The sequence below is a fragment of the Vitis vinifera genome, chromosome 9 (genome assembly GCF_030704535.1).
Source record: "Vitis vinifera cultivar Pinot Noir 40024 chromosome 9, ASM3070453v1".
NCBI lineage: Eukaryota > Viridiplantae > Streptophyta > Magnoliopsida > Vitales > Vitaceae > Vitis > Vitis vinifera.
This window is the reverse complement of record NC_081813.1, coordinates 1,186,392-1,199,467: the sequence shown is the minus strand read 5'-3', so window position 1 is coordinate 1,199,467 and position 13,076 is coordinate 1,186,392. Positions and strand designations below refer to the sequence as shown.

Sequence of the window (13,076 nt, the reverse complement as noted above, 5' to 3'; positions counted from 1 at the left end):
GTTGAAGGGAAAGTCAAAATTTTTGAATGAAAATATTAATATTATAAATTTTTTATTAAATATATATTGTATAAGTTAAAATAGAGTTATTATAATAAAAATAATCTTTTTTAGTTTTTATTTTTTTTTTATTTTTTATAAATTCTTGGAACAAAAGTAATAAAAAACTTAGAAAAAAAAAGTGGGCCTAAGCAACTATATAATGTGGCCAGGCCTGGCCCATGGAGCCCAATAGGTGGAATTTAGAAAACCGGCACAAGCTTATCCCCGTCCCGGCCGGCGGCTGCGAGGTCTCCCCATCTCTCCTAAACTTCTCCCGGTCTTCGGCCGGAGCTATATGAGGCAGAAACTCATCCCACGTATCTGGATATAGCAATTACCCAAACGGTCTCAAAGGTCCGAGCTTCACATCAGAAAAGCCATGGCTTCTGAATCTCCAAGCTCTGCACGTAAAGGTTGGCTCTTGTTACCCACAAAACCCTTTAATTATTTCTCTTTAATTGGGGTTTTTCTGAATTAAACTGTTTGGTTTAGTTTTTTCAATTTTAATTTTTAATTTTAATTTAATTTAACTTAGTTATTTTTTTCCCAATGTCGGTGCAGTTGTTGTTCATCTGAGAGCCACTGGTGATGCGCCTATACTCAAGCAGGCCAAGTTCAAGGTTAGGGCCAATTGCTATTTGGGTCTGTATGGTTGTTGAGAAACTGTGGGAAAATAACCTAAAGTTAGGGTTTTTATTGCTGGGTGGAATTTTCGTTTGGTTTCTAAGCAACCTAGCAGAGAATGAGGGTTTGTTGTTTAATTAATAAAGGTCCGTGCTTTGATTTTAGTTTTAGTTTCAGCATTGCCCCTTGTAATTGCGGATCGTAGGAATCCTATTCTGAACCCCTAGGTCATCTTTGTGGGTGTTTTTTTTTTTTTTTTTTTCATGATTTGGGACTATGATGGATGGTGTCTCTTTGGATGCCTGAAGGTTGATTCTTTTTGTCATTCATTGGGAAATTTCTGGACCAGCTATGAAAGCCCTCTTCCTATTTTAGTAGAAGAATGTGTATATTTGGGCAAAAATGAGTTTGGGTTTTAATAGGTTTCTTGTTATGATTTAAGGGTAGTAGAGAAGGAAGAGAAGGAAGAGAGCTGATACCAGCTTTGGGAAATCTTACGTCTAGTATGGTGCATTTTGGGCTTTTAGCCTTCTGGTTGATTATTCTAATCCATTTATCATTTAGAATTGTGTGAATCAAGGCACATTTACAGTGCTTGTAGTTTTATTCTTTAGTTGGTATAGAATACAATGGTAACCGGGCAAACAAATTCTGTTGTGGTGTGAAATGGGGGAGCAAACTGTTGTTCGGCAATGACCCAATTCTCAGGAATGCAGTAATGTATGAAATTTGTACCAAGTCTGCAGTTCCAAGTTCTGCTGCTTTTATTTAAGGATTTATACACTTTATTATTTTTTATTCTCTTCAAAAGTTAAAATTTTTCTGTTTGAAGGTTTATTTAATTGTGTTGAATACTCTTCCAATGGCAGATTCCCGGAACTGACAAATTTGCTAAAGTGATTGAATTTCTTCGCAGACAACTACACAGGGACACATTGGTAGATGATTTTTCAACTGTGGTTTCTTTAAATTTCCAAATGGGATCCAGTGATGCTCATCTAAATCTTTTTTTTTTCTTTGGGTAGTTTGTATATGTCAACAGTGCATTCTCACCAAACCCAGATGAATTGGTGATTGATTTGTACAATGTAAGTTGCTATAACTTTTATCATCTCTTTTTTATCTTGTCGGTGTAGTCTATTTCAATAGAATTTCTCTTGTCAGTATAGTTTTCCTTTCATGTCTAATCAAATGTGTTTGCATATAACTATGATTGGATCCATAGACATCATAGGAGCTTGAATCAAGTAATATGATTTGGTTGACGAGTAATGATGTACTAGGAAACCAAGAACGTTTATCTAGGCATATAGTACATATGATAGGTCTATTTACGAGGAGCCATCTTGTCCATTTGCATAGCTGTCAATGTGGTCTCTATATTTGGTTCCCCATCATTCTAGTAAGAATCATTCAGTCATACCATGGTCTCTCTATTCTTTTAGTTGATTGACATCTTTTTTATCTCAATGTAGAGCTTTGATTCTCTCTATTTTTATTAAGTGGACCATATTTCTCCATTATTGAACCATTGTTGTATGGACATTGCAGAATTTCGGTTTTGATGGTAAACTGGTGGTAAATTATGCTTGTTCGATGGCATGGGGTTGACTGTTGGCAACTAGTCTCGGCTGTATTTGTAGAATTTTCCACAGAATTGGTACATATGTCATTGCTATTTTAGTCTTCTTCTGAAGGGTGGCAAGGAACTCCATAAAATGTTTGAATGGTTTTTTAGTTTTTATTTGTTTATTTGTTTATTTCAATTTTCCTCTCAAGAATTAGCTTAGCCAGCTATTCTGTACTGTCATTAGCGGCTGTATCTTGATTTACAAAAATTGTGAACAACAAGTTTGCAGTTTAATGAACTTACTGATACCTACCCTTTTTGCCGTCTCCTAGATATGAAAATAAATAGCAGATAAGCACTATTGAAATACACCATATATTGAGTGAATATGTTCCTTCTGTTGTTTTGGTTATAGTCTATCCAAGAGGTAACACTATTTTCATTGTTGGAGCTGCTGCAGAGTTGGTACATATATGCTAAACAGTATTGAAATCTTGGAGTTTGTGATTGAATTAGAAGTGAAAGTTGGTACATTGTTACCTATACTTCATGACCTTAAAGTATGTAGTAGGTTTTCGATTATGTTTAATGAAATTCATTCTTGTGATGGATCATGATTTCAACCTTGGTACTGGCATAGGTCTCTTGACTAGTCATTAGGCTGTCTACGAGAGGTGACAAGCAAACTGATAGATGGGCCAGCATGCTGTCAGTGACTCAAATTCACTTCCTTACAAAGGGGCACATGTAGCTTGTAGATCAAAGATTCTGATGGAAACAGTGAGAGGATTTGAAAGCAAGAGGTTCATGTACAATCACTACATGATTTTTCCCCCTTTTCCCCCTCAAACTGCAATGTTCAAGTTATGCAATAATAAAACAAACCTGTGTGACAAGATTCGATAAGGCTTGTACAAATTCACATGTTTCGGATGCATGCCCGTGATTTGATGTTGATTAGCTTCCAACTGTTGAAATACATCATGTGAAATCCAGAACCCTTTTTCATAGTCATTTTATAGTTCCTCATGCTGTAACATTTATTCCCTTTCGAGCTAGTAAGACTTTTAGGCCTTGTCATCCGTCAAATACTTCCCAAGGCAAAATGGTATAATTCAGTATATGAGGTATGACCAAATGTTCATGCTATTGCCTTTCATGGTTTAATTACAAGTCGAAAATGACCTTTCATGAAATGGAATCATAGTGATAAGATCAAAATATTCATGCTTGTGAGCAACGTGGAATGCCCATTACACCTGGATCAAGTACTGGAAAAATTGTTGATGCAGTTTGAGCATTCCTCCTATCTCCCTGGATGTTCTGTTAGGTGACTGCCTTTAAATTGGATCTCTAGCTTCTTACGAAATCAAATCAACTTGAAGGTTAATGCCCTTTGGAATGTCTTTTGTACATTTTACTTTCATTTTCAGTAGGAGAGATTCAGATTTCACAACAGAGGATGTGTGGAGAATTCAGATTGTACAGGTTCTGAAAAAATGAATGTTTTTGTGGTGTTGGATCCCCTTCCCATATGCTCTGTAGGCAGGGACTGGCTTTTGATTCAATGAGAATGGCCTTAAGACTTCTGTTGGAATCTCTCTCTCTCTCTCTCGCTCTCTCGTATTAATGCTTTGAATACGCAAAATCTAAGCAACCAAGGCTCTCTAAAAACAAAGAGAAATAACTCACACAAAACAGCACAGAACTTTACAGGGTTCATCATGGCATGGATTTTCCAAGGGTACAAGACAAAAAGGAGGGGCAATGCTTTGAAATTCCCAAAGCAGCTGTGCAACCCAGGACTGGCATTCAATGGAAAAGAGTCTGCCACCCTAGTTTCCCAACTTGGGTGCCCGGGAAACAAAGCTGAGCAGCCCATTTTGGAGTTAGTTTAAGCTTTTATGATGGCAAAATCTGAACTTTTCAACTAGTCTTGGAGCATGTAAATGTATAGCTGAGGAAGACAAAAGTCTTAGTTGAAAGTTTTCTTTCTGAAACAGCCCCATTACCATAACCTTGTAAACCTTAACGAAAATGGCAGAGAGGGTCTGGTAGCTAGGTTGGTTTTCAGTATCATAATTGTTCATCATACCCATTCTCCATGGACAATCCATTGATGAACTTTATGGTCTTTTTTAAGGCACTTTGTGCTGTAATGTTTCACATTATTGGTATCTTTATGTGCATCATGTGCTAGCTACTTTGTCAATGACTTGGGTCTATCTTGCTGGAAGGTGAAAATGTGTAGTGAAAAATGTGGGTACTGTGCCTCGTGATGAATGGTTTGTAGGAAAAAAAAGGACACTTTCCTAGACAATCTCTGTATATTTCAATACTTCCTTGCTTTTTGTCTTATCATCATGATATAAGTATTTTAACCTATATGTCCACAACAACGGTGACAAGCTTTCTTCTTTTATTACACCTCTTTGTCATCTTTGCCCCTTGCCCAGAAAGAAAAGGAATCTCTTCTTAACTATGTGAGAACTACAGGCCAAAACTGCAGTCCTTAAACCCCTTCTGTTCATCTGTTTCCATCTGTTCAATTGTCTTGGATCGGTGCCCATAGTTTTCTACTTCTTCTTTCCTGTTGTCTGATTTCCCTGATTGTGAATAGAAAAGAAAAGAAAAGCAAAGAAAATCTATAAACTGCAATCATAGGAGAGGGAGTGATCAAGTGTAGAGTATGGATTGATTAACATGAGCTGCACCACATACACGGAGAGATAACAAAGTCTTTACAGTTTATGAAGGATGGCATAAGCCCTCATCCAGTTCAAGGAATTGGCTCACCCACTCTAAGTTCAGAGGACCCTCCTCGGAGAAATCAAAGAATTCGTCGACATTGAAGCTCATTTTCGAGCATTGATCACCTCCATTAGAGGTGTCCTCTCGTTTCACCTCTACAACATTCACCTCCTCTACCACTCTTGTTCTCTGAAGTTTGGAGCAGCCTCTTGTTGAACCTCCACTTTGCTTCTCCTGCTTTATTTTCTTGCTCAAATGAGAATTCCAGTAGTTCTTTATCTCATTATCTGTTCGACCTGGCAATCTTCCAGCAATCAAAGACCACCTAAAGAGAAAGAAAACATCAAAGATTTAGACTGATTTAAACTGTGGAAAACCTGAACTAAAAAAGGTACATGAATCAAAACTGCTTTAAGTTGACAACCTGTTTCCCAAGAGTTTGTGAAGCCTGAGTATCAAGTCCTCTTCCTGGTCTGATATGTTGCCTCTCTTGATGTTGGGTCTTAGATAATTCATCCATCGAAGCCTGCAACTCTTCCCACACCGATTCAAACCTGCAAAAAAAAAACCAGAACCCCATCAAGGTCAAGACTGGATATAGCATAATTGAGATTGGTTTCATCTCAGTGGCATCATAAACAAAAAGACCTGCTGTGGTTGCAATCATCTTCCACCTCTTGGCACCATGGACTTCAATAACCTCAGCCAGTTTTCTATCTTCTTCTGCTGTCCATGCTCCCCTATTCATTTCCTTCCTCACATCTTTCACAGACCCAATTGACTTCACTTCCTTCTCAGCCATTTTCTTCTCTCTTTTGTGTGTGAAAAACAAACTCAGAGAGAGAGAGAGAGAGAGAGTTTTCTAAGGCTTGGCAGCTTGGTTTTAACTTTTAAGAGCTAGGATGGTGATGGGTCCCTGTATCATCTACCCTTCTTGATGGGGGATAAGAACCCAACTACCCTATATTTATATATGTACAGTGAATGAGAGGAGGAGACTCTCAGCATAATGCTCACAAAAGAGAGAAAAACTTTCTTCAGCTTCATGATTGAACAATGAGAGGGCTATAAAGCGTGTACACACTTAAATGCTCCAAAGGCTGCTAAAGAAAAAAGGTTTAATAATACTATAGTGCGCTTACACCTGTCTTTGGACAAAAAAGAAAGGAAAAGATGACAAAAGGCATTGAAAGAAAAGGACTACAGAGATCATATGGGTGTAGTAAGACTGGGAGAATTGGCTTCGTCTTTTAGTGAAGTGTCCTCCAATTTTTACAATGAAAGGAATGGAGGTCTGTGTTGCTAAAATGTTGGATTGCAAAAGGGACAAGCAGGGTAGCTCAACTCTATACTGTACTAGTGCCTTTCATGCATTTATAACTTGTAGGCTTCCTCTTGAAAGAATATACTTTTCAGAGTCATGAAAAGATGAAACCCCATTAGTGTTTTATAGACCATAAAGAATTATTCTGATGTCTACAATAGTAGATTCACATGACTCTTATCAGACTTTTGTGTAAATGATTTGCATAACCCCATTACTATAGCAGACAAATCTATTCGTCATAAATGGTTTTGATTGGTCATTATGGGCTCTAAACCAGTACCCGCCGCCCCACCCCCACCCCACATTTGTGTTTCTAGCTGATAAATTAGTCTTGAATCAAGCAGACAAGTGGGAAGGGTTGAGAAACTTTCAAATTAGGTTTAAAACTTTGTTTTATTTAATGGGTTAGGTGGAAACAAAGAAGGGTTCTACTGGTTGGGCCAAGAATCACACTGACAAACTGACTGTATTCATCTGTGGGGATTCCATGGTTGCATCTCTGCAGATATTTGCAGCTTGGAATGGCATGGCCTGTTTGAACTTTCATAAATTCGAGTACAGAAATTGGTGGGTCTCCTCATTCATCTAACCATCCATGCCACAAAACATTTATGATCTTTGTAACGATTGCACCCAATTGAATAGAGTTCGGCCGTTTTGGGCTCAATCATAATGATTTTAAACACAGAGAAATTCATACATATATAATGTCAAACTTTTTTTCTTATCTTTATTGTATCTCATAAAATTGTAGGGTTAAATAAATATATTCTTTAGGAGATCAAACAAACCCTTACAATGGAATCGGATACATAGACAAGAAGAGCCCATACATATAACTTTTTCTCCGAAATGGGATATCGCAATCATGATCAACATGTCTCTGAAATATTAATATAAACTGATCCATCTGCTGAGAATCAACCTATTTTCAACGAGTCAGGCTCACACTGCAGGAAGGAGTATTTAATGTGTTTTAGGCGTAAATTCCAAGTCCACTGACACTGAAGGAGAGAAAGATCACATGAGTTAATAGAGAAAAAAAATGGATTTGAAGATTAACTAACAAAGGTGGGGAATATGATGAGAGGACAAAACTCCATGACGCATGAGTCTGAAATCTGCATGAGAGGGCCAAGCAAAGAGACCGCCCACTATTGATTAAATAAAAGATACAGGTACCATCGAGATAAAGTGGAGGGCCATCTTCAAGATTTTGTTTTTCAAGACTGACTAAAGCAGAACCACGAGGTGTGTGTATCTTTGTCGGGGTATGCTGGGAAATTGAAGGAAATAATGCTTCTTGGCTTGGCTGGCTGGCTTGGCTTGACTCAACCCAGCCTTTCTTTTGAGCCCAAATCTCCTGCATTTTTGGCAGCCTTGGTGTCTAATTTGCCATTGAAGCTTGAATGGTGAATTATTTTTTGAATTCTTGCATGAGGAGATCGATCATGAGAAGTTGGATGGAGTCTCATAGGGCCGGCCCCCAAGGTGGGCACCACCCTTGGGGCTAGCCCGTTGTGGCCGGAATGGACCCTAAGCGAGATTATTCAGGAGCACCTCAGCCTAAGGAGAGCCCAAAAGGGATGTCCGAACACTCGAGCGGCTCGACATAGTTGGGAGTTGTACCCATGAAGTTGTATAGCAATATAGTTGGGACTCACCCCACACACACATATACATCAATTTAAAGTCAGATCAGATCTCTCATGCATTCAAAATGTGTTCAAGATATAGGTCATCTTTGGCAATTGTTTTGATCATCGAGATACCCAATTGGGTAAATCAAGCAAAATGGTAATTGATTTATATTTTCGAAGTGATCATTGAGGTGGCTTTGGAAGTAATATAGTAATGTCTCGGGATAAATAAAAAATAAACTAAGTTATTTTAAGTGTAGTTGAGGCCAACATAGAAAGATACCCTGCTTGACCTAGAGCAAATAAATTTTGGTTGTTGTTTCTTAATACAAAGAAATGCAATAAGACAACCTGTAGAACCTTTGAGAGAAATGGACTTTGAAAAGATATGTAACAAATGCCAAAATATTGTGTACTGAAGTAGGGTTATTAAAATATTAGCGAATCCGATAAACGACATGTTTGATCTTCTAAAATTTAAATATTACAAAGCATCAACAATGCTTAAATAAGTAAAAGGATCAATTAGGGATCATCATCCGAGGACAATGGCTTGTTTTTAATTGCCAGTGTAGCATTGACAAATCTTTCAAGCATCCTTAATCTCGTGAGTTTCTGAGAAGGTTACATGTGTTTTTGTACATGAATCGACTTTGCTTGATTTTTGTTGAACTACCAACTTTTCTAAAAACTTAAACTTGTAAGATTCCTTAACACCCTCTCTTATTCATATCCAACAAAGAAAATGCAAATTGCGGAGGAGGTCGAACCTAAAACCTCCCTCCAAACCAAGTTCTAATACTCTGTTGAATTACCAATTTTCTTAAAAACTTAAATTTATAGGATTTGGCTACCTTCGTGATCAAATGGATTATTTTCTACTAACATGTCTTACTATCCTTATGTGCATGAATTCGTCCTTTTGAGGAAGCAATGATGCATGTGAATCTCCATGATAAATGAATTATTTCCTGTAACATGCCCTACCATCCTTGTGAAATCGTCCTCGAGGAGGCAATGATACATGTGGTTGCCAGTAAGATAAGCGAGGTATTGTTGGGCTCGTCCGTCAATCAACCTGAGTTAAGAGATCGTACACCAACATCCCTATGCATAAATCAACATATACATCAAGACATAGTAGCAATTATAACACAATAATCCAAGAAAAATTTTCAGTGAATCTCCCCTTTTTGCTAACATCTGAGTTGTAATCCTGCAGATGAGGTGATCAGAGGCTGTGGCAGTGTATAACATAGACAACATGAATGTCAACAAAGCGACCCCATTCTTTTTTACTTGGTCCTTCCCCACTGGCCTACAATGGTTCCATCTACCATATATAATTCACTTAAATCTCTGTATGTCTTTTGTTTCTTTCCCTTATCGTTTGAGGCCGAACACAGAGAACCTGAATAAATCCCTGCAGAAGGAATCTTTACCCTTTGATCCTTAGGTAAAATCAATAGCAAAGAGAGGGGGAAAGACAGTGTCCTAGTATCAAGATTATGTAAATTGGCCAGTGGGGATATGATACTTTTTTGTGTAAGTGATGTGTTTTAGGAAACATTTTAGGTAAGAAAGGTAAGAAATATGGTGGGTTTCTTTGGAAAGTTTTCATCTGCATCTCTTCAAATAAACATGTGATGTCAAACTGTGGGGCAAGGGCAAAGAGCCTTGAGAGAATAAAGAATAAGGAGCTGGAAAAGGGAAGAAACAAGGAGAAGGAACAACCTGGGAGAATAAAGAAAACCATAGTGTGCTAGTCTTCTAGCAGGGGACTACTGTTCCATGCATTATAGTCTCTTAGGGTTGTAACTTGAATGGGTTGAATCGAATCCAACCCAATGTTTGGATTGGATCGGTTTGAAGAAGTATTTTTAATATTTGAACTGGGCTTGAGGGTGAGAAAACTCAACCCCAAACTTAATTTGGGTTGGGTTGGGTTTGAGTGAAGGGTTTTGATAACCTAACCCCAATTTGAATCCGATTTAATATTTTATATTATTTATATTTATATTTTTATATAGAACAAGATTGGTTTATGTCATTTCAAATGATTTTAAAAGGACAACGTGAAATTTAATTAAATTATATATTATTTTATAATTTAGAAAAAAAAAAGACCTTTTTTTTTTTTTGCTATTATCTCAAAATAATGTGTTATTTAGTATCTAAATTTTAGTGTAATTGTACAAAAGCTAAAAAGTTCATTACAAGTATATTAGTCAATCCGAATTTAAATTTCATTTATACAATCCAAACAACTTAATTGAAATATTTCATCTAACCTGATTTTAACCTAATCAATTTGAATCTAATCCAAACTTAATAATAATAAGGGTAGGTTAGATTTGAATTGAGCATTAAGGTTAGATTGAGTTAGGATTCAAGTTGAATGTTTATTAATTCGAAATATGCCGCAACACTAATTTCTATATATCGGGTATGCGCACATCTCATGCTATATGTTGTGTAAAGTGTTGTTTCACCGCTATTAATCCCTAGTGTCCTTTTGAGTACATTATTGTAGATTTGCAAATCTATGACTTCTTTATTGTTGGGTCCATTATGAAGTTCAATAGGGAAACATTATATGATTGATCTCTATTACAAAGCATTCTCAAGATATGAGTGGTTATCTTGAATCAAATAAAAAGTAAGGTGAAGTGACAAGGTATATGCATATTAACCAAAGAAACTATACACACGTGAAGTACCAATGGACTAGTGTTTAAAAAGTGGATTATTTTTTCAAAGCAACTCTCAAAAGTCTTAAGATAATCTCGATCTTAGCCTTTTGGCATACAAAAAACATGGTTCAAAATCACGATATTGATTGCTTACTTTACAGGTGTTTAGGTACCTTGATAACATCATTTAAATAATTATAACGATATTTTTTCGAATTGGTTTATAATTATGAAGAACTGAAAATAATTAAAACATTATTGCACTTATTTTTACACCTAATACCAATTTTTGATAATTGGTATATCTTAAATATAAAAATTGAAAAGAGATAAATTGCAAAAATAATTATTTTGAAAATATATATTTTTTTTTTAATTTATTCATAGCCTTGTATTAAGTCATCTTTTCTTGATTGCCTTATTCCCTTGAAGGGTACACCTACTGACCTACACACTCAGATGGGCCAGGATGGTTTAGGCTGAGATCTGGCCCACTTTTGGTAAGAAAGGTCGGGTTAGAGCCGATCTGGGCTTTGGGCTTCTAGCCGAATGGTATGTTTTAGTCTTGAATTAGCATACCCAGTATGGGTCACTGCAAATGGGGCAGGTTGGTTGGGCCTGGGGCCTGATGCCCGACCCACTTTCGATACTCCCGGTCAGGTAAAAGCCCAGATGTCATTTAGGCCTATAGCCGAATGGCGTTTACTAGTCTTCAACTGAGCATGGACTTGGGAGATCAACATTTTAGTCAAATGTTCAATTTAGCATGCCTAGAATGGGCCAGGCCGGGTTGGGCCTAAAATTGGGCCTGAGATCAGGCCCATTTTCAAGATCCCAGGTTTGGTAGAAGCCCAGATGGGAGTTGGGCCTAAACCCAAATGGTGTGTCCAAATCTTGAGCAAATTGTATAAGAACAAAGGAGAAATTACTAGAAAGTTCTTCAATGAAGTTATGCAAAGATAACTTCTCTTTTTTTTTTCTTTTTTTTTTATAAAAATGTCATTCTTTTTAAAAGTACTTTAATGTAAGATACATATATAAAAAAATAAATCATAGAGAAATTGATATAGGTTATGTTTGATTCTCGGAAAATTATTTTCTCATGTTTGACTTTACAGTGAAAAATACAAAAGAAAGTTAAATATAATTAAAATTATTAAAAAATTTATGTCAAATAAATGAAAAAAAACAATTGAAATAATATATAAGAATGGTTTATTAACTTTTTCTTAATTTCTTTCCTTTTTTTCTTCTAATTTTTCTTTCTATTTTCTTTTCCTCGTTTTTTTTCTAAAACCAAACATGACCATAAAGAAAGGGTCATATTTTACATTTTTATAGAAAATGGTTAAGTGTTTTTTTTTTTTTTTGGAAAAAGGGTTATATTTAATTTTTTTAAATAGTAAAGGTTAATTATTTTATTTTCTAAAACTTTACTTTATTATTATTTTGATTTTTTTTAACTTTAATTTGAAACAAAAATATTATATTTCATATTAATTTTTTTAGTTGTCAACTCGAAAGTTAATTTTTTTTTTCACTAATTAATCATTTTATATTTTGAAGTAATTTTGGAACTTAAAAAAATATAAATAAATGAAAGAAAAATAAAAAAATAAAAAAATTTCCATTGGATGGGTGTGGTTTTGACTTCGGAGAGGTGTATGGAGTGTGAAAGCAATGAAAACCTTGGCTACGCATTGGAAAGATCGTGGTCACGTGACCATCACCTCCGTCACATGCAAGTCACCTGATTCAGATGAACCACGCCAGTCTCATGTTAATTGGATCCAGACTTGAATTTTGTGCCCGGCCCAATAAATTAGACCCGGTTTTCAGCCCCAAATGAATTTTTAAGGCAATATTTTCTTCAATTACAAAAGGCAGAAAAAATAATTATATTTTTTGAAGTATACTTTTATCAATAAATTATAAAAACACTTTAAAATTATTCCATCAAATATTCCGTTTTTAAATTTTTTTTCTTGAATTTATTATCATTTTTTTACAATGTCTCCCAAATATACAAAATAAATAAATTTAATTAAACTTTTATTTTTTTATAAATTCTTCATTCTTTGTTAAGAAAAAAAATATGTTATGAGTGATGATGTGATATATTAGATGTAAAAATTTTGTGTAATTCAATAACCATAATCAGAAAATAACATGCAATTTTTTTTTTACGCTCCATAAAAATTCTTTTTTAAAAAAGAAAATAAGTAGGTGTTGAATTATCAATTTTTCTAAAACTGGGAACATGTGCATACCATATCCAAGAAACAAATAAGGAAAATATAAATTACGAGAAGGAATATGAGACATTCCATCAAATAAAAGTCTGAAATCATGTTAAATTATCAAATTTTTTAAAAACTTATAAGATATATATCATACTCTTAATAATAGAAAAAAATAAAATAAAATAT

The 13,076-nt window shown here is 35.4% G+C and overlaps 2 protein-coding genes across 3 annotated transcripts; one reads left to right on the top strand and one right to left on the bottom strand.

Moving 5' to 3' along the window:
• The first annotated feature begins 223 nt into the window (after window positions 1-223).
• LOC100249752 (ubiquitin-like) lies at window positions 224-3,250 on the top strand. Of its 2 annotated transcripts, XR_002030763.2 has the most exons (7): window positions 224-455; window positions 604-662; window positions 1,536-1,604; window positions 1,692-1,754; window positions 2,218-2,326; window positions 2,697-2,796; window positions 2,877-3,250. XR_002030763.2 is itself a non-coding variant. In XM_003632748.4 (6 exons), exons 1-5 carry the CDS (start codon window positions 422-424, stop codon window positions 2,275-2,277), a joined length of 285 nt encoding a protein of 94 aa, XP_003632796.1. In that variant the 5' UTR covers window positions 224-421; the 3' UTR covers window positions 2,278-2,326; window positions 2,877-3,250. The 2 variants fall into 2 exon arrangements, 1 of the variants encoding a protein (XP_003632796.1); XM_003632748.4 differs by lacking the exon at window positions 2,697-2,796.
• Window positions 3,251-4,909: 1,659 nt separating this feature from the next.
• LOC100249722 (transcription factor MYB4) lies at window positions 4,910-6,043 on the bottom strand. The gene is made up of 3 exons (XM_002273955.4): window positions 5,636-6,043; window positions 5,412-5,541; window positions 4,910-5,312 (listed from the first exon to the last, which is right to left on the bottom strand). The coding sequence occupies exons 1-3, from the start codon at window positions 5,787-5,789 to the stop codon at window positions 4,985-4,987; spliced, it is 612 nt and encodes a 203-aa protein (XP_002273991.1). The 5' UTR covers window positions 5,790-6,043; the 3' UTR covers window positions 4,910-4,984.
• Window positions 6,044-13,076: the final 7,033 nt, after the last annotated feature.

What these genes read in the sequence shown, in the direction of transcription:
- LOC100249722 (XM_002273955.4), bottom strand. Translation starts at nt 5,789, where the DNA reads ATGGCTGAGAAGGAAGTGAAGTCAATTGGGTCTGTGAAAGATGTGAGG. An exon ending in GATGATTGCAACCACAGCAG is followed by an intron (nt 5,542 to 5,635) that starts GTCTTTTTGTTT and finishes TTTTTTTTGCAG; the next exon opens with GTTTGAATCGGTGTGGGAAG. An exon ending in CACAAACTCTTGGGAAACAG is followed by an intron (nt 5,313 to 5,411) that starts GTTGTCAACTTA and finishes CTTTCTCTTTAG; the next exon opens with GTGGTCTTTGATTGCTGGAA.
- LOC100249752 (XM_003632748.4), top strand. Translation starts at nt 422, where the DNA reads ATGGCTTCTGAATCTCCAAGCTCTGCACGTAAAG. An exon ending in AACTACACAGGGACACATTG is followed by an intron (nt 1,605 to 1,691) that starts GTAGATGATTTT and finishes TTCTTTGGGTAG; the next exon opens with TTTGTATATGTCAACAGTGC. An exon ending in TGGTGATTGATTTGTACAAT is followed by an intron (nt 1,755 to 2,217) that starts GTAAGTTGCTAT and finishes TGGACATTGCAG; the next exon opens with AATTTCGGTTTTGATGGTAA.